The 26,956-nt window shown below is 44.3% G+C and overlaps 1 protein-coding gene across 2 annotated transcripts; it reads right to left on the bottom strand.

Moving 5' to 3' along the window:
* Positions 1 to 1,603: 1,603 nt before the first annotated feature.
* LOC143291308 (uncharacterized) lies at positions 1,604 to 26,552 on the bottom strand. Of its 2 annotated transcripts, none has more exons than XM_076601159.1 (13): positions 26,461 to 26,552; positions 23,279 to 23,482; positions 21,676 to 21,764; positions 20,507 to 20,650; positions 19,500 to 19,609; positions 18,486 to 18,610; positions 12,957 to 13,069; positions 10,634 to 10,773; positions 8,031 to 8,152; positions 6,916 to 7,088; positions 5,285 to 5,398; positions 4,379 to 4,501; positions 1,604 to 2,170 (listed from the first exon to the last, which is right to left on the bottom strand). In XM_076601159.1, the coding sequence occupies exons 2-13, from the start codon at positions 23,432 to 23,434 to the stop codon at positions 2,020 to 2,022; spliced, it is 1,560 nt and encodes a 519-aa protein (XP_076457274.1). In that variant the 5' UTR covers positions 23,435 to 23,482; positions 26,461 to 26,552; the 3' UTR covers positions 1,604 to 2,019. The 2 variants fall into 2 exon arrangements, with proteins under 2 accessions (XP_076457274.1, XP_076457273.1); XM_076601158.1 differs by having other exon boundaries at positions 1,607 to 2,170; positions 8,031 to 8,155.
* Positions 26,553 to 26,956: the final 404 nt, after the last annotated feature.

The raw sequence follows: 26,956 nt of genomic DNA, 5'->3' as shown, positions 1-26,956 counted from the left end.
TCTCTATCACCTGATGGTGTACCCCAAAACAACACAGCTCCTTTCTCTATCACCTGATGGTGTACCCCAAAACAACACAGTTCCTTTCTCTATCACCTGATGGTGTACCCCAAAACAACACAGCTCCTTTCTCTATCACCTGATGGTGTACCCCAAAACAACACAGCTCCTTTCTCTATCACCTGATGGTGTACCCCAAAACAACACAGCTCCTTTCTCTATCACCTGATGGTGTACCCCAAAACAACAGATCTCCTTTCTCTATCACCTGATGGTGTACCCTAAAACAACACATCTTTAACTTTTCCATAATCATAAAACATCAATGCACCCCAAATCCCACCCAAACACAGCATATTTTGTATTTTGTATTTCTTTTTATCACAACAGATTTCTCTGTGTGAAATTCAGGCTGCTCTCCCCAGGGAGAGCGCATCGCTACACTACAGCGCCACCCATTTTTTTGTATTTTTTCCTGCGTGCATTTTTGTTTGTTTTTCGTATCGAAGTGGATTTTTATACAGAATTTTGCCAGGAACAACCTTTTTGTTGCCGTGGGTTCTTTTACGTGCGCTAAGTGCATGCTGCACACGGGAGCTCAGTTTATCGTCTCATCCGAATGACTAGCGTCCAGACCACCACTCAAGGTCTAGTGGAGAGGGAGAAAATATCGGCAGCTAAGCTGTGATTGGAACCAGCGCGCTCAGATTCTCTCGCTTCCCAGGCGGACGCGTTACCTCTAGGCCATCACTCCACATATGTACAATCATGAAACATCAATTCACCCAAACCCACCCAAACACATCTGATGTAAAATCATGAAACATCAATTCACCCAAACCCACCCAAACACAGTGGATCTGATGTTCAATCATGCAACATCAATTCACCAAACCCACCCAAACACAGCATATCTGATGTAAAATCATGCAACATCAATTCACCAAACCCACCCAAACACAGCATATCTGATGTAAAATCATGAAACATCAATTCACCCAAACCCACCCAAACACAGTGGATCTGATGTACAATCATGAAACATCAATTCACCCAAACCCACCCAAACACAGCATATCTGATGTTCAATCATGAAACCTCAATTCACCAAACCCAACCAAACACAGCGTATTTCACGTTCAACCACAGAATGGAACATGCCCAAACTCATTCTCACATAAAGTACCTGACATTCAACCACATAACTTGAACACACCCAAACACACCCTCACACAACACACACCCACCCTCACACACACCCTCACATAACAAACACACCCACCCTCACACAACAAACACACCCTCACACAGCAAACACACCCACCCTCACACAACAAACACACCCTCACACAACAAACCCACCCACCCTCACACACACCCTCACACAGCAAACACACACACCCTCACACAGCAAACACACCCACCCTCACACAACAAACACACCCTCACACAGCAAACCCACCCACCCTCACACAACAAACACACCCTCACACAGCAAACACACCCACCCTCACACAACAAACACACCCTCACACAACAAACCCACCCACCCTCACACAATAAACACACCCACCTCACACAGCAAACACACCCTCAAACAACAAACACACCCACCCTCACACAACAAACACACCCACCCTCACACAACAAACACACTCTCACACAGCAAACACACCCACCCTCACACAACAAACACACCCTCACACAACAAACACACCCACCCTCACACAACAAACACACCCTCACACAACACACACACCCTCCCTCACACAACAAACACACCCACCCACACACAACGTATCCAATGCTGAGCCATGGGACTGTCTCTCACACAGCGTATTTCAGGTTCAGCCACAACTCGGGGGTGGGTCTCAGGGTGAAGGACTGTCTCTCACACAGCGTATTTCAGGTTCAGCCACAGCTTGGGGGTGGGTCTCAGGGTGAAGGACTGTCTCTCACACAGCGTATTTCAGGTTCAGCCACAACTCGGGGGTGGGTCTCAGGGTGAAGGACTGTCTCTCACACAGCGTATTTCAGGGTCAGCCACAGCTCGGGGGTGGGTCTCAGGGTGAAGGTCTGTGTCTTGCGGTAAGTGACGCCTGGCAAGGGGGAGAACTCAAACTTGCTCAGCAGTACAGCCACAAAGAGACGTAGCTCCAGCATGGCGAACCTGTGGACATCACACACACACACACACACACACACACACACACACACACACATACACACACATTAAATGGTGAACCTGTATTTTTTTTGTGGATATTACACACACACACACACAAGCACACATAAACACACATAAACACATACACACTCACACCCTCACCCCACACCCCCTCCACACACACACATACACACACAGTCACTCACTCATACATAAATACACACACATACACTCAATCACACACACACACACACATACTCATCTCCCACCCCCCACCCCCTCCCACACACACATACACTAAATGGTGATCCTGTAGTTCTTGATGATTATTTATTATTTCAATATCTTTCAAATTGTTTGAATCAAAACGAAATTGGTATTTCTTATAAATTTTTTACAAATTTCTGAATGTTTGAAGTTCAGTTGGTATATACCTTTGACTGATTATGCTTTTGTTATAATGAATACGCTTTATACTGTTATCAATATGGTTAAGATAGTTATACTTCATTCTCAGTCAGTCATACCAAAGAAAGTTAAGCTTCACTCTCAGTCAGTCGAATCAAAAACATTTACACTTCACTATCAGTCAGTTCTTTCCAGGAAGATGTTGAAGAGAGTTGGTGAGAGCAAACAGCCTTGCCTCACTCCGACTGTGGTTCTGAACCAGTCCCCTATGTTACTGTTGAAGTAGACTGATCATCAGGGCTTGCCAAGACATTCCTGCAGGGCACAGTGCAAGGGGGGAGAAGGAGAGGCAGACAGAGGAAGAGATGGGAGGACAACATCCCAGAATGGACGGGCTTGAGGTTGAGCGATACAATCAGGAGGTCAGAAAACCGAGAGGATTGGAGGATGCTGGTTGCCAGATCACCTGTGGCGCCCCAACGGTCCACAAGACTACGGGATAGGTGAAGGTGAAGGTGATCAGTCAGTAAAATCAAAGACAGTCACGCTTTACTCTCAGTCAGTCCAATCCTTTGTTGCTCCTCCTTTTCACATCTCTGTCACTTCTTCTGTCACTTCTTCTGTCACTTCTTCTGCTGCTTTCCCGGTCTCAGTCATCCCACCACCTCCTCTTATCACTCCCACCTACCCACCCCACCCCTGTGCGCACACGCACACACACACACACACACACACAGGGTTTTTTTCCTATCTACTGTCACTGAACAGTTTTCAGTTTCAATTTCTCAAGTAGGCGACACCGCGTTCGGACAAATCCATACACGCTACACCACAATTGCTAGGCAGATGCCTGACAGCAGCATAACCCAACACGCTTGTCAGGCCTTGACTGCATGCTTATATAATTATTTGTGTACCTATCAGAGTAGATTCCTTTTTACATAATTTTGCCAGGGGACAACACTCTCGTTGCCATGGGCTCTTTTTCAGTGCACCAAGTGCGTGCTGCACACGGGATTTCGGTGTATCGTCTCACCCAAAAAGACTAGACGCTCAGTTTGATTTTCCAGACAAACTTGGGAGAAAGGGCGAGAGCGGGATTCGAACCCTCATCCTCACAGAATCTCTGAGAGTCTTAACCATTCTGCCACCTTCCCTTTCTTTTTCTTTTTTTCTTTTTTTTTTTTGCTGCCCCACCATTATCTGCACTGTTTCAGTGGCATTACTCCCACACCGCTCATTTAGATTCCCCCATACAAGGCCGTCGCAGTTCCAGCGTTGGCAGTCCGCAGGGAACCATGGATGTTAGGTCGCCAGGAGGCCACACACCAGAGGAGACCCTGCACTGCTGCTGAGTCACTTCGGTGGTGTTCAATGGTGCCTGTTCTGTCTCCCTTCCTTTTTGTTGGGTTATGTTGCTGTCAGGCATCTGCCTACAAGTGGTGTAGCATATACAGAATTTGTCCAAACGCAGTGACTCCTCTTCAAGAAACTGAAACTGAAACTGTCACTGAAATGGAAAGACAGTAAGTGAAGAAAGAAAGGAAGAGAACCTGGTGACGCCTCCTTGAGAAACTGAAACTGAAACTGTCACTGAAATGGAAAGACAGTAAGTGAAGAAAGAAAGGAAGAGAACCTGGTGACGCTTCCTTGAGAAACTGAAACTGAAACTGTCACTGAAATGGAAAGACAGTAAGTGAAGAAAGAAAGGAAGAGAACCTGGTGACGCCTCCTTGAGAAACTGAAACTGAAACTGTCACTGAAATGGAAAGACAGTAAGTGAAGAAAGAAAGGAAAAACTACCTGTAGCCCAGACACATGTGGGGACCGCTGATGAAAGGCTGGTAGGCGTAGAACGGCACCGACGATTCATCCAGGAACCGCTCCGGATGAAACTCATCTGGGTTCTCCCAGTACGCTGGGTTTCTGCAACATCACATTGCTCTGTGTGTGTGTGTGTGTCTGTCTGTCTGTCTGCGAAAGAAAGAGAGCACAAAACAACACAACACATTATAACCCAACCCAAAACAACCCAGCACAACCCAACCCAACCCAGCACAACCCAACCCAACCCAACCCAGCACAACCCAACCCAACCCAGCACAACCCAACCCAACCCAGCACAACCCAACCCAACCCAACCCAGCACAACCCAGCACAACCCAACCCAACTCAGCACAACACAACCCAACCCAGCACAACCCAACCCAACCCAGCACAACCCAGCCCAAAACAACACAACACATTATAACCCAACCCAAAACAACCCAGCCAAACCCAACCCAACCCAACCCAACCCAACACAATACCAAACACACACACACCCTACACACACACACCCTACAGAAACACACACACAAACACACACACACTACCCACACACACACACACTACCCACACCACACACACACACACCCACACACACACACCCACACACACACACACACACCCTACCCACACACACACACACACACACACCCTACCCGCACACACACACACACACACACACACACTACCCACACACCCACACACTACCCACACACACACACACACAGACACACACACCCTACCCCCCCCCCCTCCCACACACACACACCCTACCCGCCCGCCCCCCCCAAACACACAGACACCCTACCCACACACACACACCCACACACACACCCTACCCACACACACACACACACACACACACACAGAGCAGCGACCGACCTGTGCAGGGCTCCAATGGACAGGGTGATCACCGTGCCCTGCGGGATCTGGTAGCCACACATCATCATGTCTCTCCGTGCAATCCGCATCACCGTGGGCACCGGGGGGTACAGCCTGAAGGAGCACACACACAACGCACAGCATCGCTGTGGGTCCAATGGTCACCCCCCCCACCTGACTAGCAATCCAGTGTCTGGGGGTTCGAGTTTTCAATGTGTCCGGTACGCAGACTTGGATTTTTTTTTTCCCCTCCCTCCACCTGGATGACTTTGTGTAATGGTCTGGGTGCTAGTCTTTCGGATGAGGCAATAAACTGAGGTTTCATGTGCGGCATTCACTTAGTGCATGTAAAAGAACCTACGGTAAAAAAAAAAAAAAAAAATCTAATTTAAAAAAAAAAGAGCAATCCAAGCAGAATTCTGTAGAAAAATCCACTTTGGTCGTAAAACATAAAAATATATACAAATGCAGTCAAGAAAACAAGGGGGGTGGGTGGAGCTGGTGCACTGTGGTGATGCCCTCCCCAGGGAGAACAGCCTGAAATCTCTTGTGACAAAATATAAAAAACAACAACAGTGTAGGCCCATGGGTAGCACGACCACCTAGGAAGCAAGAGAATCTGTGCACACTGGTTTTATCTCCACACTCGCCACAGAATTTTCTCCCCATCCACTTGACTTTGACCAACGATGGACTGACATCACAGGACTAACAACAACAACAACAAGAAAACCCAACCAATGATGGACTGACATCACAGGACTAACAACAACAACAACAACAACAAGAAAACCCAACCAACAATGGACTGACATCACAGGACTAACAACAACAACAACAACAACAAGAAAACCCAACCAACAATGGACTGACATCACAGGACTAACAACAACAACAACAACAACAAGAAAACCCAACCAACAATGGACTGACATCACAGGACTAACAACAGCAACAACAACAAAACCCAACCAACAATGGACTGACATCACAGGACTAACAACAACAACAACAACAACATGAAAACCCAACCAACAATGGACTGACATCACAGGACTAGCAACAACAACAACAACAACAAGAAAACCCAACCAACGATGAACTGACATCACAGGACTAACAACAACAACAACAACAAGAAAACCCAACCAACGATGAACTGACATCACAAGACTAACAACAACAACAAGAAAACCCAACCAACGATGGACATCACAGGACTAACAACAACAACAACAAGAAAACCCAACCAATGATGGACTGACATCACAGGACTAACAACAACAACAAGAAAACCCAACCAATGATGGACTGACATCACAGGACTAACAACAACAACAAGAAAACCCAACCAATGATGGACATTACAGGACTAACAACAACAACAACAACAACAAGAAAACCCAACCAATGATGGACTGACATCACAGGACTAACAACAACACCAAGAAAACCCAACCAATGATGGACATTACAGGACTAACAACAACAACAACAACAAGAAAACCCAACCAATGATGGACTGACATCACAGGACTAACAACAACACCAAGAAAACCCAACCAATGATGGACATTACAGGACTAACAACAACAACAACAACAAGAAAACCCAACCAACGATGGACTGACCTCATCACTTCCTTCACCACACAGTTGACATACGGCATCTGGTCCAGGTCTTTCAAGGTGATTGGCTGTCCAGACGGAGGCAGGTGTGACATCACTTCCTGTCTGGCCTTGGCCTGGACGTCCGGCCGCGTGGCCAGCGTCAGCAGTATCCAGCACAGGGAGGAAGCCGACGTCTGCACAGCACGGAGCGAGACGTTGGTCTGTTTACCGGTCTCTCTTCACACCCGTCAAGCGATATATCACAGTTTGAATATACTGTTCTCTCTTCAAACTGGTCGGTGACGTCAGAATTTGAGTAAACAAAATAATGCTATGATTTGCATTTGTGTCAACCATCATAAGAGTAATTACTTTCAAAAAGTGAAGGGGAAAAAAGGGAGAAAGAACGGGCAAGACAGCAGGAAAGTAACTAAAGGAGAGACACAAAGAAAACAAAACGTTGGCCTTTCGGGGTCTGTGCTAAATACCTGGCCACCTAGCTTAAACACTACATACATCACAGCAAACTATGATAATTATGATATAACTCACAGATACCTATGATCATTATGACATACCTCACATTATGACATACCTCACAGTTAGCTATGATAGTCACGACATACCTCATAGCTACTTATGATAACTACGACATACCTCACAGCTATTTATGATGATTATGGTATACCTCACAGCTAGCTATGCTAGCTATGGTAGTCACAACACACCTCACAGCTAGCTATGCTAGCTATGGTAGTCACAACACACCTCACAGCTAGCTGATAATTACAACATACCTCACAACTATGATGATTACGACATACCTCACAGTTTTAATGATTACGATATAATTCACAGATACATATGCTAATTACAACGTACCTCACAACTAACTATGATGATTACAATATATCTCACAGCTAGCTATGACAATCATGATATACCTCATAGCTAGCTACGATAATTATGACATACCTCACAGCTAGCTATGGTAGTCACGACATACCTCACAGCTAGCTATGACAGTCACGACATACCTCACAGCCAGCTATGGTAGTCACGACATACCTCGTGACCTGCGATCATGAAGGTCATGACATACCTCGTGACCTGCGATCATGAAGGTCATGACATACCTCGTGACCTGCGATCATGAAGGTCATGACATGGTCCCTCAGCTCCACGTCAGACAGACGATCCCCCGTCTCTCCGTCCGTTGCCAATAGCAACGTCTCCAGGAGATCCCTGCCTGACCTTTCTTCTGCCCATCACACAGGAGATTCCATCATTCCTTCAATCATATCCCTCATGATTAACATCACCATGCAACTAATCAGTATCTGTCTACCACACAGGAGATTCCATCATTCCTTCAATCATATCCCTCATGATTAACATCACCATGCAACTAATCAGTATCTGTCTACCACACAGGAGATTCCATCATTCCTTCAATCGTGTCCCTCATGATTAACATCACCATGCAACTAATCAGTATCTGTCTACCACAGAAAAGATTCCATCATTCCTTCAATCATATCCCTCATGATTAACATCACCATGCAACTAATCAGTATCTGTCTACCACAGAAAAGATTCCATCATTCCTTCAATCGTGTCCCTCATGATTAACATCACCATGCAACTAATCAGTATCTGTCTACCACAGAAAAGATTCCATCATTCCTTCAATCATATCCCTCATGATTAACATCACCATGCAACTAATCAGTATCTGTCTACCACAGAAAAGATTCCATCATTCCTTCAATCATGTCCCTCATGATTAACATCACCATGCAACTAATCAGTATCTGTCTACCACAGAAAAGATTCCATCATTCCTTCAATCATGTCCCTCATGATTAACATCACCATGCAACTAATCAGTATCTGTCTACCACAGAAAAGATTCCATCATTCCTTCAATCATATCCCTCATGATTAACATCACCATGCAACTAATCAGTATCTGTCCATCACAGAAAAGATTCCTTCAATCATGTCCCTCATGATTAACATCACCATGCAACTAATCAGTATCTGTCTACCACAGAAATGATTCCATCATTCCTTCAATCATGTCCCTCATGATTAACATCACCATGTACAAATCAATGTCTGTCCATCACAAAAAAGACTCAATCATTCGTTCAACAGAAACCGAAGAAAAACCTGGCATGCCCATTATGTAAAACTTTGAAGGCAGATGAACCACATTTTGTTTTGTGCTGTCCAGCTCTCAGTGAAATTAGACTGAAGGCTCCTCCTTCCAAGTATTACCATTATTCAACTTTTCTGATGTCATCCACTAGACAAAGAGATATGCATTATCTATCATACTGGATTGCTGTTTTTTAAGCATTCAAACTTAGAGAAACTATGACACAGCATATCACGATCTGTAGTCCTCATTTCCGGTATTGCAAGAAACATCTGAATGCTTCCTGGACATTCAAAACTGGATGACTCTAAATAAGGTACAATTGAACACAGACAAAACTGAAGCAACAATCATAGGAACTAAACAAAAACTCTCTTCCATCATAGCTGACAAAATCAAACTAGGCAGTACATCCATCCCTCTTTCCAGCTCAGTCAGGAACCTCGGTGTTGTCCTTGACAACACACTGTCCATGCAAAAATTTATCAGTCAGACATGTCAATCCTGCTCCTATCAATTGCAACGCATCAGTTCCATTCTGAAATATCTGTCCACTGATGCAACATCTAGACTTGTTTCTCTCATTCTCTCTCGCCTTGACTGCTGTAACTCTCTATTGCCTGGTTTGCCTGCTTCATCCATTCAGTCCCTTCAGCGCATACAAAACTGCTGTCCGACTCGTCCTTAGAAAGAAAAGATCTGAGCACATCACTCCTATTTTGCAACATCTCCCTGTCTCACACAGAATAAAGTATAAGATCAGCACTCTATGTTATAAATGTATTCACAAATCTGCCCCTTCCTATCTTTGTGCTGCCTTCACCTCTACACTCCATCTCGCTCTCTATGATCGGCTTCGGATCCACTCTGTTTACGCACCCCCAGATTCAAACACTCCACTGTTGGACGCCGTTCTTTCTCTGTCTCTGGACCTTGTATTTGGAATGAACTTCCTCTTTTGCTTCGTGAGGTCTCCATACTCAGCTCTTCCAAGTCTGGCCTTAAAACCCACCTCTTCCCAAAATAGCCTCCCTTGCCTGCCCCTCCTTTGTCTTTATTTCTACAGTTTTAGAGTTATGCATGCATGTGAATGACTGGTGTGAAAGTGCTTAGATTCGTCTCTGCACAAGATTCAGCGATGTATAAATACCATCATTTATTTATTTTATTTATTTATTGTTTCACTGAATTTTGTTTATGCTCATGAAGATGTTGAGATGGTGTTTGTTCACACACCCCTTCATGAGGGGGCCACAGGCTGAGTTTCAGTTTCAGTAGCTCAAGGAGGCGTCACTGCATTCTGACAAATCCATATACGCTACACCACATCTGCCAAGCAGATGCCTGACCAGCAGCGTAACCCATAGTCAGGCCTTGAGGATAAAAAAAAAAAGGGTGAATAAATAATAGATAAATACATAAAAAATAACTACTACCACTACTAATAATATGTATAAGGCGCAAAAACGTGACGAAGTCAACTATAAGCGTACATAAATAACTAAACAATACTGAAGATTGACATTGACTCAGTGAGCGGGTTGACTGTGTGAGCAGTGTGAGGCGACCCTTCACCTGATTCCTCCATGGCCTTCTCCTTTTCACCAACGATTTTCTTGATGAGGGAGTTGATAAACCCCAGACCGGCAGCAAACTTTCTGTTTCCCTCCGTGGGCAGTCTGCTGTACACGCTGGGGATGACCACTCTCAATAGGCTGAAATAAAAACAAAATGTGTGAGCATGCAACACACGCACGAGAGGACAAGCACGCAGACACACACACACACACACACACACACAACTGAACACATTCACACCACACACACACACACACACACACACACACACACACACACACACACACACAGCACAGCACAGCACAGTTTGAGAGACTGACCCGGCGCGGCCCCAAACCTACGTGCATCACAAAACGCCACACCTAACAGACACATCACACACAGCACGCACAAGGCACAAAACGCCACACCTAACAGAAACATCACACACAGCACACACAGCACGCACAAGGCACAAAACACCACACCTAACAGAAACATCACACACAGCACGCACAAGGCACAAAACGCCACACCTAACAGAAACATCACAAACATCACACACAGCACACACAGCACGCACAAGGCACAAAACACCACACCTAACAGAAACATCACACACAACACGCACAAGGCACAAAACGCCACACCTAACAGACACATCACACACAGCACACACAGCACACACAAGGCACAAAACGCCACACCTAACAGACACATCACACACAGCACACACAGCACGCACAAGGCACAAAACGCCACACCTAACAGACACATCACACACAGCACGCACAGCACACACAAGGCACAAAACGCCACACCTAACAGACACATCACACACAGCACACACAGCACACACAGCACACACAGCACACACAAGGCACAAAACGCCACACCTAACAGAAACATCACACACAGCACACACAAGGCACAAAACGCCACACCTAACAGAAACATCACACACAGCACACACAGCACGCACAAGGCACAAAACGCCACACCTAACAGAAACATCACACACAGCACACACAAGGCACAAAACGCCACACCTAACAGAAACATCACACACAGCACACACAAGGCACAAAACGCCACACCTAACAGACACATCACACACAGCACGCACAAGGCACAAAACGCCACACCTAACAGACACATCAAACACAGCACGCACAAGGCACAAAACGCCACACCTAACAGACACATCAAACACAGCACGCACAAGGCACAAAACGCCACACCTAACAGAAACATCACACACAGCACGCACAAGGCACAAAACGCCACACCTAACAGACACATCAAACACAGCACGCACAAGGCACAAAACGCCACACCTAACAGAAACATCACACACAGCACGCACAAGGCACAAAACGCCACACCTAACAGACACATCAAACACAGCACGCACAAGGCACAAAACGCCACACCTAACAGAAACATCACACACAGCACGCACAAGGCACAAAACGCCACACCTAACAGACACATCAAACACAGCACACACAAGGCACAAAACGCCACACCTAACAGAAACATCGCACACAGCACACACAGCACACACAAGGCACAAAACACCACACCTAACAGAAACATCACACACAGCACGCACAGCACGCACAAGGCACAAAACGCCACACCTAACAGAAACATCACACACAGCACACACAGCACACACAGCACACACAAGGCACAAAACGCCACACCTAACAGAAACATCACACACATCGCACACAGCACACACAAGGCACAAAACACCACACCTAACAGAAACATCAAACACAGCACGCACAAGGCACAAAACGCCACACGTAACAGACACATCACACACAGCACACACAAGGCACAAAACGCCACACCTAACAGAAACATCACACACAGCACACACAGCACGCACAAGGCACAAAACCCCACACCTAACAGAAACATCACACACATCGCACACAGCACGCACAAGGCACAAAACACCACACCTAACAGAAACATCACACACAGCACACACAGCACGCACAAGGCACAAAACGCCACACCTAACAGAAACATCACACACAGCACACACAAGGCACAAAACGCCACACCTAACAGAAACATCACACACATCACACACAGCACGCACAAGGCACAAAACACCACACCTAACAGACACATCAAACACAGCACACACAGCACGCACAAGGCACAAAACGCCACACCTAACAGAAACATCACACACAGCACACACAGCACACACAAGGCACAAAACGCCACACCTAACAGAAACATCGCACACAGCACACACAAGGCAAACATATCCAGTCACTCTGGTGACAACGCCCAGCACACACAGTCAGTGACTGACCCGGCGCGACCCCTCTGCAGGATGTTCCTCAAGGCCTGGTGCATCTTGTCCGCCGGGTCCTCCAGGGCGTTGCTATGGTAACCCAGGCCCGACTGGTTCAGCACGTCCAGCGTCTGCCGCACAAACACATTGGACTTACAGTACAGTGTTGCACAGTTTTGTACAGCAGTGTTGTCAGTGCAGTACAGTGTCATATAGTGCTGTACATTATAGGACAGTGCAGTGTTGTAGAGTGCAGTACGGTGTTGTACACTATAGTGCAGTATGGTGTTGTGCACTATAGTGCCGTACAGTGTTGTACACTATATTGCAGTACAGTGTTGTACACTATTATACAGTACAGTGTTGTGCACTATAGTGCAGTACAGTGTTGTATACCATAGTACAGTACAGTGTTGTACACTATAGTGCAGTACAGTGTTGTATACCATAGTACAGTACAGTGTTGTGCACTATAGTACAGTGCAGTACAGTGTTGTACACTATAGTGCAGTACAGTGTTGTATACCATAGTACAGTACAGTGTTGTGCACTATAGTACAGTGCAGTACAGTGTTGTACACTATAGTACAGTGCAGTGTTGAACACTATAGTACATTACAGTGCAGTAGTGTTGTACACTATAGTACAGTATAATACAGTACAATATTGTACACTATAGTACATTACAGTGTAATAAGTACAGTGCAGTACAGTATTGTACACTACAGTACAGTGCAGTACAGTGTTGCACACTATAGTACAGTGCAGTGTAGTAAGTACAGTGTAGTACAGTGTTGTACATTACAGTACAGTGCAGTACAGTGTTGTACACTATAGTACAGTACAGTGCAGTACACTGTAGTAAGTACAGTGCAGTACAGGGTTGTACACTACAGTACAGTAGTGTTGTACACTATAGTATAGTACAATACAGTGCAGTACATTGTAGTAAGTACAGTGCAGTACAGTGTTGTACACTACAGTGCAGTACAGTGTTGTACACTACAGTACAGTAGTGTTGTACACTATAGTATAGTACAATACAGTGCAGTACACTGTAGTAAGTACAGTGCAGTACAGTGTTGTACACTACAGTGCAGTACAGTGTTGTACACTACAGTACAGCGCAGTACAATACAGTATTGTACAGTACCATTCTGGCTTCTACACAACAGTGCAATACAGTATTGTACAGTTCAGTTTTGGATTCTACTGTACAGAACACAACAGTCCAAACCAATACAGCACAGCACAGTGCATTAAAGTACAGTACAGTGCAATATCGTACAGTACAGTATCATACATCACAGTACAAAACGGTACAGTACAGTACAGTGCAAAAAAGTGCAGTGCAGTACGGTCCTGAACAATACTTTACAGTTCAGTACAGTACAGCACAGTGCAATACAGTTCAGTACAGTACAGCACAGTGCAATACAGTACAATGCAGTTCAGTATGGTACAGCACAGTGCAATACAGTACAATGCAGTTCAGTACGGTACAGCACAGTGCAATACAGTACAATACAGTTCAGTATGGTACAGCACAGTGCAATACAGTACAATGCAGTTCAGTACAGTACAGCACAGTGCAATACAGTACAATGCAGTTCAGTACGGTACAGCACAGTGCAATACAGTACAATGCAGTTCAGTACAGCACAGTGCAATACAGTACAATACAGTTCAGTACAACACAGTGCAATACAGTACAATACAGTTCAGTACGGTACAGCACAGTGCAATACAGAACAATACAGTTCAGTACGGTACAGCACAGTGCGATACAGTACAATGCAGTTCAGTATGGTACAGCACAGTGCAATACAGAACAATGCAGTTCAGTACAGTACAGCACAGTGCAATACAGTACAATGCAGTTCAGTACGGTACAGCACAGTGCAATACAGTACAATGCAGTTCAGTACAGCACAGTGCAATACAGTACAATGCAGTTCAGTACAGTACAGTGCAATACAGTACAATGCAGTTCAGTATAGTACAGCACAGTGCAATACAGTACAATGCAGTTCAGTACAGTACAGCACAGTGCAATACAGTACAATGCAGTTCAGTACAGTACAGCACAGTGCAATACAGTACAATGCAGTTCAGTACAGTACAGCACAGTGCAATACAGTACAATACAGTTCAGTACAGCACAGTGCAATACAGTTCAGTACGGTACAGCACAGTGCAATACAGAACAATACAGTTCAGTACGGTACAGCACAGTGCAATACAGTACAATGCAGTTCAGTACAGCACAGTGCAATTCAGTTCAGTACAGTACAGCACAGTGCAATACAGTACAATGCAGTTCAGTACAGTACAGCACAGTGCAATACAGTTCAGTACGGTACAGCACAGTGCAATACAGTACAATACAGTTCAGTATGGTACAGCACAGTGCAATACAGTACAATGCAGTTCGGTACAGTACAGCACAGTGCAATACAGTACAATACAGTTCAGTACAGCACAGTGCAATACAGTTCAGTACGGTACAGCACAGTGCAATACAGTACAATGCAGTTCAGTACAGTACAGCACAGTGCAATACAGTACAATGCAGTTCAGTACAGTACAGCACAGTGCAATACAGTTCAGTACGGTACAGCACAGTGCAATACAGTACAATGCAGTTCAGTACAGTACAGCACAGTGCAATGCAGTACAATGCAGTTCAGTACAGTACAGCACAGTGCAATACAGTACAATACAGTTCAGTACAGCACAGTGCAATACAGTTCAGTACGGTACAGCACAGTGCAATACAGTTCAGTACGGTACAGCACAGTGCAATACAGTACAATGCAGTTCAGTACAGCACAGCACAGTGCAATACAGTACAATGCAGTTCAGTACAGCACAGTGCAATACAGTACAATACAGTTCAGTATGGTACAGCACAGTGCAATACAGTACAATGCAGTTCAGTACAGTACAGCACAGTGCAATACAGTACAATACAGTTCAGTACAGTACAGCACAGTGCAATACAGTACAATGCAGTTCAGTACAGTACAGCACAGTGCAATACAGTACAATGCAGTTCAGTACAGTACAGCACAGTGCAATACAGTAATCAGTACGGTACAGCACAGTGCAATACAGTACAATGCAGTTCAGTACAGTACAGCACAGTGCAATACAGTACAATACAGTTCAGTACAGCACAGTGCAATACAGTTCAGTACGGTACAGCACAGTGCAATACAGTACAATACAGTTCAGTACAGTACAGCACAGTGCAATACAGTACAATGCAGTTCAGTACGGTACAGCACAGTGCAATACAGTACAATGCAGTTCAGTACAGCACAGTGCAATACAGTACAATGCAGTTCAGTACGGTACAGCACAGTGCAATACAGTCAGTACAATGCAGTTCAGTACGGTACAGCACAGTGCAATACAGTACAATGCAGTTCAGTACAGTACAGCACAGTGCAATACAGTACAATGCAGTTCAGTACAGTACAGCACAGTGCAATACAGTTCAGTACGGTACAGCACAGTGCAATACAGTACAATACAGTTCAGTACAACACAGTGCAATACAGTACAATACAGTTCAGTACAGCACAGTGCAATACAGTACAATACAGTTCAGTATGGTACAGTACAGTACAGCACAGTACAATGCAGTTCAGTACAGTACAGCACAGTGCAATACAGTTCAGTACAGCACAGTGCAATACAGTTCAGTACGGTACAGCACAGTGCAATACAGTACAATGCAGTTCAGTACAGTACAGCACAGTGCAATACAGTTCAGTACGGTACAGCACAGTGCAATACAGTACAATGCAGTTCAGTACAGTACAGCACAGTGCAATACAGTACAATGCAGTTCAGTACAGTACAGCACAGTGCAATACAGTACAATACAGTTCAGTACAGCACAGTGCAATACAGTTCAGTACGGTACAGCACAGTGCAATACAGTTCAGTACGGTACAGCACAGTGCAATACAGTACAATACAGTTCAGTACGGTACAGCACAGTGCAATACAGTTCAGTACAGTACAGCACAGTGCAATACAGTACAATGCAGTTCAGTACAGCACAGTGCAATACAGTACAATACAGTTCAGTATGGTACAGCACAGTGCAATACAGTACAATACAGTTCAGTACAGTACAGCACAGTGCAATACAGTACAATGCAGTTCAGTACAGCACAGTGCAATACAGTTCAGTACGGTACAGCACAGTGCAATACAGTACAATGCAGTTCAGTACAGTACAGCACAGTGCAATACAGTACAATGCAGTTCAGTACAGTACAGCACAGTGCAATACAGTTCAGTACGGTACAGCACAGTGCAATACAGTACAATACAGTTCAGTACAGTACAGCACAGTGCAATACAGTACAATGCAGTTCAGTACAGTACAGCACAGTGCAATACAGTACAATGCAGTTCAGTACAGTACAGCACAGTGCAATACAGTACAATGCAGTTCAGTACAGTACAGCACAGTGCAATACAGTACAATACAGTTCAGTACAGCACAGTGCAATACAGTACAATACAGTTCAGTACGGTACAGCACAGTGCAATACAGTACAATACAGTTCAGTACGGTACAGCAGAGCACAGCACAGTACAGGCCTGTACAGTACAGTCTGTGTGTATAAATGGACAGCAGTGCAGCGCTTTGCACCAAATTATATTGTACTGTACTGTACTGTACTGTATTGTATTGAATTGTATTGTATTATATTGTATTGCACTGCATTGTATTGTACCCATTCTGCATTGCAACGCACTGTAATGTGTTGTATTGCATTACATTGTAATGTGTTGTATTGCATTACATTAAATTGTATTACACTGTATTGTAATGCACTGCACCGCATTGTTCTGCATTGCATCACACAGTATTGTAATGTATTACATTGTTTTGCATTGTATTACAGTATTGTAGTGCACAGCATTGTATTGTTCAGCGTCGTATCGCACTGCATTGTAATGTATTGTATTGTACTGTATTGCATTGTAATGTATTGTACTGTATTGTATTGTATTGCATCATATTCTATTGCACTGCATTACCTTATATTGCCTTGTACTGAGGAGGTGGCAGAATGGTTAAGACGCTCAGCTGCCAGTACAGAGAGTCCGTGAGGGTGTGGGTTCGAATCTTGCTCTCGCCCTTTCTCCCAAATTTGACTGGAAAAATCAAACTGAGCGTCCAGTCTTTCGGATAAGACAATAAACCAAGGTCTCCTGTGCAGCACGCACTTGGTGCACTGAAAAAGAACCCATGGCAACGAGAGTGTTGTCCTCTGGCCAAATCATATAAAAAGAAATCCACTCTGATAGGTACACAAATATATAAGCAGGCACCCAAGGCCTGACTAAGCGCGTTGGGTTATGCTGCTGTCAGGCATCTGCCTAGCAGATGTGGTGTGGCGGATACGGATTTGTCCGAATGCAGTGACGCCTCCTTGAGAAACTGAAACCGTACTGGATTGCATTCTACTGTGTTCTATTCTGATACAGTAACGCGCTGAAGTGTTACAGTCCAGGTACCAGGTTACTGGAGGTGGAGTGCACGTCCACTTGGGCAGTTCCCTCGGACTGGCTGTCCGTGTCTATGGCCCTGCCCCACATGGCACACAGCTGTTCCGCTTTCTTCTGGAACACCGGCAGCAGACCTGGAAGAAACATCATAATAATGGTATTTATACAGCGCTGAATCTTGTGCAGAGACAAATCAAAGGGCTTTCACACCAGTCATTCACACGCATGCATAACTCTAAAACTGGAGAAACTAAAGACAAGGAAGAGGCAGGGAAGGGAGGCTATTTTGGGAAGAGGTGTGTTTTAAGGCCAGACTTGAAAGAGCTGAATGTGGAGACTTGACGAAGCGAAAAAGGAAGTTCATTCCAAACATCACAATACGCTGCCAGCACCATGTCTTCAGTCCTCTGGTCTTCACTATAAGTGGGGTTTATGTGCGCATGCACACACACGCACACACACACACACATAGATATATGTGTATATATATACAACACACCTATATGCACATCACTCCTATTTTGCAACATCTCCATTGGCTCCCTGTCACACACAGAATAAAGCATAAGATCAGCACTCTATGTTATAAATGTATTCACAAATCTGCCCCTTCCTATCTCTGTGGCTGCCTTCACCTCTACACTCCATCTCGCTCTCTACGATCGGCTTCTGATCCACTTTGTTTACGCATACCCAGATTCAAACACTCAACTGTTGGACACCGTTCTTTCTCTGTCTCTGGACCTTGCATTTGGAATGAACTTCCTTTTTCGCTTCATCAGGTGGCACTCAGCTCTTTCAAGTCTGGCCTTAAAACCCACCTCTTCACAAAATAGCCTCCCTCCCCTACCTCTTCCTTGTCTTCAGTTTCTTCAGTTTAGAGTTATGCATGCGTGTGAATGACTGGTGTGAAAGCGCTCAGATTTGTCTCTGCACAAGATTCAGCGCTATATAATTATTATCATAATATATTATTATTATTTTATTACCTTCCAGGTAAGCCATTAACACAACATAACTCACCTTCCAGGTAGCCCATCTTGAAGGCAGGGCTGCACAGTCGACGCTGCGCTGTGTGGTGGGCACCTTCCGTAGACAACAGACTGGTTTTGCCGGCGATCATCTCAAACACTCTGGAACCATTGGCATTATGATCACCATTTACTTTCACTTTCACTTTCTCACGGACCTGTCACATACCTACTACATCACATCTGCTTGGCAGATGCCTGAACAGCAGTGTGAACTCAATGTACCAGTCAGTCCTTGAGTGCATGCATGTATACTGGAGTGTCTGTAACTTAGAAAAACTGCTAGAAAGACACAGGGACAGTTTCTGAGGTATTTCTGGTCTGTCTCCCTAACCTTTCTCCATTTCACGACCATCTGCACAAAACAGAACAAAACACTGATTGTCTCCCTTGTATTAACACACACACACACACACACACACACACACACACACACACACACACATACACATGCACACACAAGCGCGTGCGTGCACACACACACACACACACACACACACACGTGTTCACATACATGTGTGAACACAAAGATATGTATGTCAAGATATGTATGTATATACACAGTCAAGCATACCACATGTACAGGAGTATATACTGTTTGAACAGGTAACTTGAGGTAACTTACTGCAGAGAGAAGAGGTCAGTTTGGAGATTTCTACCTGTAAATGATAGACACACCAAAAGGTAACTTACTGCAGAGAGAAGAGGTCAGTTTGGAGATTTCTACCTGTAGATAATAGACACACCAAAAGGTAACTTACTGCAGAGAGAAGAGGTCAGTTTGGAGATTTCTACCTGTAGATAATAGACACACCAAAAGGTAACTTACTGCAGAGAGAAGAGGTCAGTTTGGAGATTTCTACCTGTAGATAATAGACACACCAAAAGGTAACTTACTGCAGAGAGAAGAGGTCAGTTTGGAGATTTCTACCTGTAGATAATAGACACACCAAAAGGTAACTTACTGCAGAGAGAAGAGGTCAGTTTGGAGATTTCTACCTGTAGATGAAAGAAGGGCGGGGGTAATGCTTGGTGTTGGTCACCAGGACGTCTTTGAAAGCGTCGGCATCGGCAACCATCACACGGTAACGTCCAAAGACTGAGCGGTACCGCACAATCCCTGTCTTCAGCTCTGTAACCCAGCTGTTGGCAGTCGTCCGTCAGTCCTGGTTTCTTTCTTTTTAAGACATTTTTCATAAAATAAAGTACATACAGACAAAAAAATCAAAGTGAAATGACAGCCCTTCACTGACATCCTGACCTGTAAACTCTCTCTATCTCAGTGAGGTGACAGCCCTTCACTGACATCCCGACCTGTTAGCTCTGTTTCATCTCAGTGAGGTGAAAGCCCTTCACTGACATCCTGACCTGTAAGCTCTGCTGATTTCAGTGAGGTGACAGCCCTTCACTGACATCCTGACCTGTAAGCTCAGTCTGATCTCAGTGAGGTGACAGCTACTTCACTGACATCCTGACCTGTAAGCCCTCTCTTATCTCAGTGAGGTGACAGCCCTTCACTGACATCCTGACCTGTAAGCTCTCTCTTATCTCAGTGAGGTGACAGCTACTTCACTGACATCCTCACCTGTAAGCTCTCTCTTATCTCAGTGAGGTGACAGCCCTTCACTGACATCCTGACCTGTAAGCTCTCTCTTATCTCAGTGAGGTGACAGCTACTTCACTGACATCCTGACCTGTAAGCTCTCTCTTATCTCAGTGAGGTGACAGCCCTTCACTGACATCCTGACCTGTAAGCTCTCTCTTATCTCAGTGAGGTGACAGCCCTTCAATGGCATCCTGACCTGTAAGCTCTGTCTGATCTCAGTGAGGTGACAGCCCTTCACTGGCATCCTGACCTGTAAGCTCTGTCTGATCTCACTGACTCCTGCAATGTCACCGCACTGAATGGTAACCACAGAAGCACCTTAAACTTCTCAAACAAGTTAATATATTTCCACGAATGTTTGTGTGCACATGTGTGTGTGCATGTGTGTGCATGTGTGTGTGTGTGTGTGTATGTGCTTTATGTCGGACTGATGTGCTATTGTAAACCACTTGGAAAGGTTTGAAAGCGCTATACAAATGTATTATTATAGTCATTATTATTATCATTAGTGTTGTTGTTCGCAATGTATAGCACAGCACTGTGACAGGGACAAGTGACTCACTCTATAAAAGGGTCAATGGGCTCTCTCCTCAAGATCTCTGGGATGTGGCCGAACAGAAGATGATACCAGGACTCTGCAGCTCCTGGAATCTGTACACACGCAGTATGCAGATGCGCAGGCACACATTCATGTACACGTGCGTAGGACACATGCATACACACGCATGTACTTACACACAAAGTGCACAAATAGTTCAGTTCAGTTAACTCAGCGAGGCGTCACTGACCAACAGCGGAACCCAACGCACCAAGTCAGGCCTTGAAAGTGTAGAAATAACATGCGTACATCAACACACATGTCAATACATGTGTGTTCACACATACTCACTTTGTATACAAATGTATGTTCACTCAGTGATTCACTACCATTCCCTTCAGTCACTCAGTATCCTCTCTTCTTCCTCTCTCTCTCCCTTCTTCCTCTCTCTCTCTCTTCTTCCTCTCTCTCTCTTCCTCTCTTTCATCTTCCTCTCTCTTCTTCCTCTCTCTCTCCCTTCTTCCTCTCTCTCTTCCTGTCTCTCATCTTCCTGTCTCTCTCTCTTCTTCCTCTCTCTCTCTTCCTCTCATCTTCCTCTCTCTTCTTCCTCTCTCTCTCCCTTCTTCCTCTCTCTCTTCCTGTCTCTCATCTTCCTGTCTCTCTCTCTTCTTCCTCTCTTCCTGTCTCTCTCTCTCTTCTTCCTCTCTCTCTTCCTGTCTCTCTGTCTGTCTCTCTCTCTGTCTCTCTCTTCTTCCTCTCTCTTCTTCCTGTCTCTCTTCCTGTCTCTCTTCTTCCTCTCTCTCTCTTCCTGTCTCTCTCTTCTTTCTCTCTCTCTCATCTTCCTGTCTCTTTTCTTTCCCTCTCTCTCTCTTCCTGTCTCTCTCTTCTTCTCTCTCTCTCATCTTCCTGTCTCTCTCTTCTTTCCCTCTCTCTCATCTTCCTGTCTCTCTCTTCTTTCCCTCTCTCTCATCTTCCTGTCTCTCTCTCATCTTCCTGTCTCTCTCTTCTTTCTCTCTCTCTCATCTTCCTGTCTCTCTCTCTTCCTGTCTCTCTCTTCTTCCTCTCTCTCTCTCTTCTTCCTCTCTCTCTCATCTTCCTGTCTCTCTCTCATCTTCCTGTCTCTCTTCTTCCTCTCTCTCTTCCTGTCTCTCTTCTTCCTCTCTCTTCTTCCTCTCTCTCTCTCTTCCTCTCTTCTTCCTCTCTCTCTCTTCCTCTCTCTCTCTCTTCCTGTCTCTCTCTTCTTCCTCTCTCTTCCTGTCTCTCTCTCATACTGGACAGACAGACAGACATATATACATACATACATACATACATATATACACACATACATACATACATACGTACATACACACATACATACATACATACATACACACATACATACATATGTGCATACATACATACATATGTAAGTACACACACACACACACGTACGTACATACGAACATACGTACATACATACATACATACATACACACATCATGTTGTATTCATGCATACATACATACATACATACACACATACACACATACATACATACATACACACATACATACATACATACATCTATACATCCTTTTTTTTTTTTTTTAAAGGCCCCACTTTAAAGTTAACAAAACATTCCTACCTTTTTCAGAGGAGAGAGCTGGGGGGAGATAACCAGTCTGCTGAAGACCCAGGAGAAAAACAAGATGGCTCCGTAGACACACACGGTCCCCCACGTCAGCTCTCCAACGGCCAACCCATAAAGCCAGCCAACTTTTTCCACCACAGCAGCAAACATTTCGCCTCCTTGGGGGAAAGTGTGGAGCCAATTTTCAACTCACCAAATCTGCAAACAGTTCAAAGGATTATTGTTCACACTGAGCAATCCTGTCACAAGCTTCAGAAAGCAGTGGAACTGTGGAGCCGATTTTCAACTCACCAAATCTGCAAACAGTTCAAAGGATTATTGTTCACACTGAGCAATCCTGTCACAAGCTTCAGAAAGCAGTGGAACTGTGGAGCCGATTTTCAACTCACCAAATCTGCAAACAGTTCAAAGGATTATTGTTCACACTGAGCAATCCTGTCACAACAAGCTTCAGAAAGCAGTGGAAGTGCAAAAGCCTCCAAGACTCAGACAAGTTGCGACCTCAATGAAAAGCATCACCATATTGCAGGAATTTTTGTGGGTTTTTTGGTGGGTTGGTTTGTTTGCTTGCTTGCTTGTTGTTGTTTTGTTATGGTATGATTTTATTACCTTGGTCTTTGACCCCTGACCCCATGATCTGGCCACAATCAATCACTGACCCAAGTCTCAAATGTCATCTCTCTGAACCAAATAGGAATTAGACTCAGTGTGGATGACACACATCAAAGACTGCTGCTGATGAGCATGCACCTCAGTGACAGGCTGTCACCTCACTGAGATAAGACAGAGCTGACTGATCAGGATGTCAGTGAAGGGCTGTCACCTCACTGAGATAAGACAGACCTTACAGATCAGGATGTCAGTTACCTTTCTCTATTTGGAGGTCTTCCTCTTGGGTTTACTTCTGATCACCAAAATCTATGCCATCTTTGATAAGCACACAAAAATTGGTCACAGGTTGAAAGCAGAAATTGTTAGTACAGCATGTGTACATGGGACTGTGAAGGAATTCAAAAGAACTTGTCTGTCAAACATTTCTGACCTTTTGTTTAAGGGCGAATGATAAGAAATCAATGTGTGTGCCACTGAGAAGCTCTTTGTTTCTGGTAATTTTGTGTCTAACTTCATTAAAAATGCTTACAAGCATTTTAGTAAACATTACTTTCACAGACTTATTTGTAATTTTTGTTCAAGAATGTTACTAAAAATGCTTAAAAAGAATTCTGTGTGAACAAATTTTTCACTTTTTTTTTTTAGAATATTAAATATGAAAGGCAACTGATTCTGAAAATGGATACTTCAATCTTCAAATTGGAAGGTCAGCCGTCATTACTGACTATTAATGACCTGTGTGCGCAGAGGCGTAGATACCTAATCATAACCTAAGTACACCTATCTTTCCTCCGGAGGGGGTGACAATGAGAAAGAACATGTATACATACTCCCTCCCACCGTCACTCGCAGCGTCCCTCCGGAGGAAAAAAAAAAAAAAAGGGCGGGGGGACTAAACTGTGATCTTGTTCAGCTCCCTCTTGAAAGCTACCAAGGAGGGAGCCTCTGCTGCTGTTGCAGGCAGGGAGTTCCAGACGGGGATGGTTGATGGGAAAAAACTGTATTTATAAGGGTCAGAGGAGGAGCTAAGATGGACAAATTATCCTTTCTTGAGAAATTTGTCTGGAGGGATGTCTACAATGCCATTGACCATTTTATACATCAGAGTCAGCCTTTGTCTGTTCCGCCGTGATTCAAGGGATTCCCATCCTAGTTCTTGCAGCATGTGTGTTACGCTGCTGGTCCACCCATAGTCATTGTGTACATAACGTGCTGTTCTTCTTTGCACCATTTCAATCTTGTTCTTTTGGCCTTCTTTGTACGGGCTCCAGACTGATGAGCAATACTCCAGGTGCGGGCGTACAAGAGTTTGGTAGGCCTTGGCTTTGGTGGTTTTATTGGATGTTTTTAGATTCCTTTTTAGGAAGCCTACCATGCTATTGGCTTTATTGGTGACTCTTGTAACATGTTCTTTCCAGTTTAGATCATTTCTTATGTCAACGCCGAGATATTTTGCGCTGTCAACATGTTCGAGTGTGTGTCCTTTTAATTTGTAGTTGTAGCTGATGGGGTTCCTTGATGTTGTACAGGTAAGGACATTACATTTTTCTGGGTGGAATTCCATTCCCCAACGCTGTTCCCAGTCAGACAGTGTGTTGAGGTCTCGTTGGAGCATTTTAAAGTCTTGGATTGTCTTGATGGTAGAGTAGACTATACAGTCATCAGCGAACAATCTAATATTGGCCTTGATGTTCTGTGGCAGATCGTTGATGTAAATCAGAAATAGGATGGGGCCTAGAACTGTCCCCTGTGGGACTCCGCTGATGACAGGTGCTGGCTCAGATTTTTCGCCGTCAACTACGACGGTTTGGGTGCGGTCGGAAAGGAAGGCCTTGATCCAGTCCAACGTCGATCCTCGTATACCATAATGGTCCAGCTTACGGAGGAGGCGTTACTTATTTTCTTACAAGTGATCTATTACTGCTATTTTGATTACTTATTTTCTTACAAGTGATCTATTACTGCTATTTTGATTATTAAAGAAATGTTTTAAAAGAATAATAATAATAATAAAGATAACAATGCAGCTCTAAATATTTCTTATTTTTTCAATGTCGGTGTGAAACAAGTCAGATACAAGGTAAGATTTTTTGTGAACATGATCTGCTTCATCATGTTTAGATATATCAAAGCTCCTGTGGAACCCATCTAATGCCAATGCGCTTTGCATGCGCGTGTGCGACTGTGTGATTGTATTTACTTTTTGTCACAACAGGATGTTATTTACTTTTTGTCACAACAGGATTTTGCTGTGTGAAAATCGTGTCACAGTGCAGCACCACTTTGACAAGTGTAAAAAACAACAACAGCCTATGCTATGCAAGTAGATCTTTCTTAAAAAAGAAAAAATCTTGCTAGGTTTTGTTACCTTCTGTTTTGTTTTCACGTTTTGACTTTTGTGTGTGTTTTTTTGTTTGGTTTTTTTTTTGTTTTGTTGTTGTTTTTGTTGTTGTTTTACACATTGTTTGCGCTTTGTGCTTGCTGCGCCTCGGTTTATCGTTTCATCCGAAAGTGTGTTATTCTAAAATATTGGTAATTCCCCGAGAACTACTACATCAAATTACCCTTTCTCTCTCCGAACTTCTGGGTTTGTGCGAAGAGGGAGCAGCGAGACCTGAAACAGAACGATTCTGTTCAAAGTTCGATTGAAGCAGACTTCCTGACGTAACATCCGGAAAGTTATTACTGGTTGTTTCCCTTGGATCGTCTGCTCTGTTTTGAGAGTTTTGGGGTAATTTAATCAACACCGATAATAATCCCCCTGTCGTGTGTCGTGTGTGTGTGCGGGTGGTGGTGGGGGTTGGGGGGGGGGGGTATGCTGGGTACTGATATGACCCCATAACCCACCAAACTCTCACATTGATAACATGATCTTTTACACTAGTATCTGACAGTATTTCACTTTTACTATCGGAAAGTTGATGTATTTTCTTATTGATTACTTTTTGGCTAACTTTTCACACAGTTTAAATCCATGTTCAAAATGACCACTTACATTGACATAGCATACTACATGATTGCAGTTAAGATATCGAATCCCTGCCTACCACAATAAACACA

This window comes from Babylonia areolata, chromosome 16, assembly GCF_041734735.1.
Source record: "Babylonia areolata isolate BAREFJ2019XMU chromosome 16, ASM4173473v1, whole genome shotgun sequence".
NCBI lineage: Eukaryota > Metazoa > Mollusca > Gastropoda > Neogastropoda > Buccinidae > Babylonia > Babylonia areolata.
This window is presented reverse-complemented; position numbering and strand designations above follow the sequence as displayed.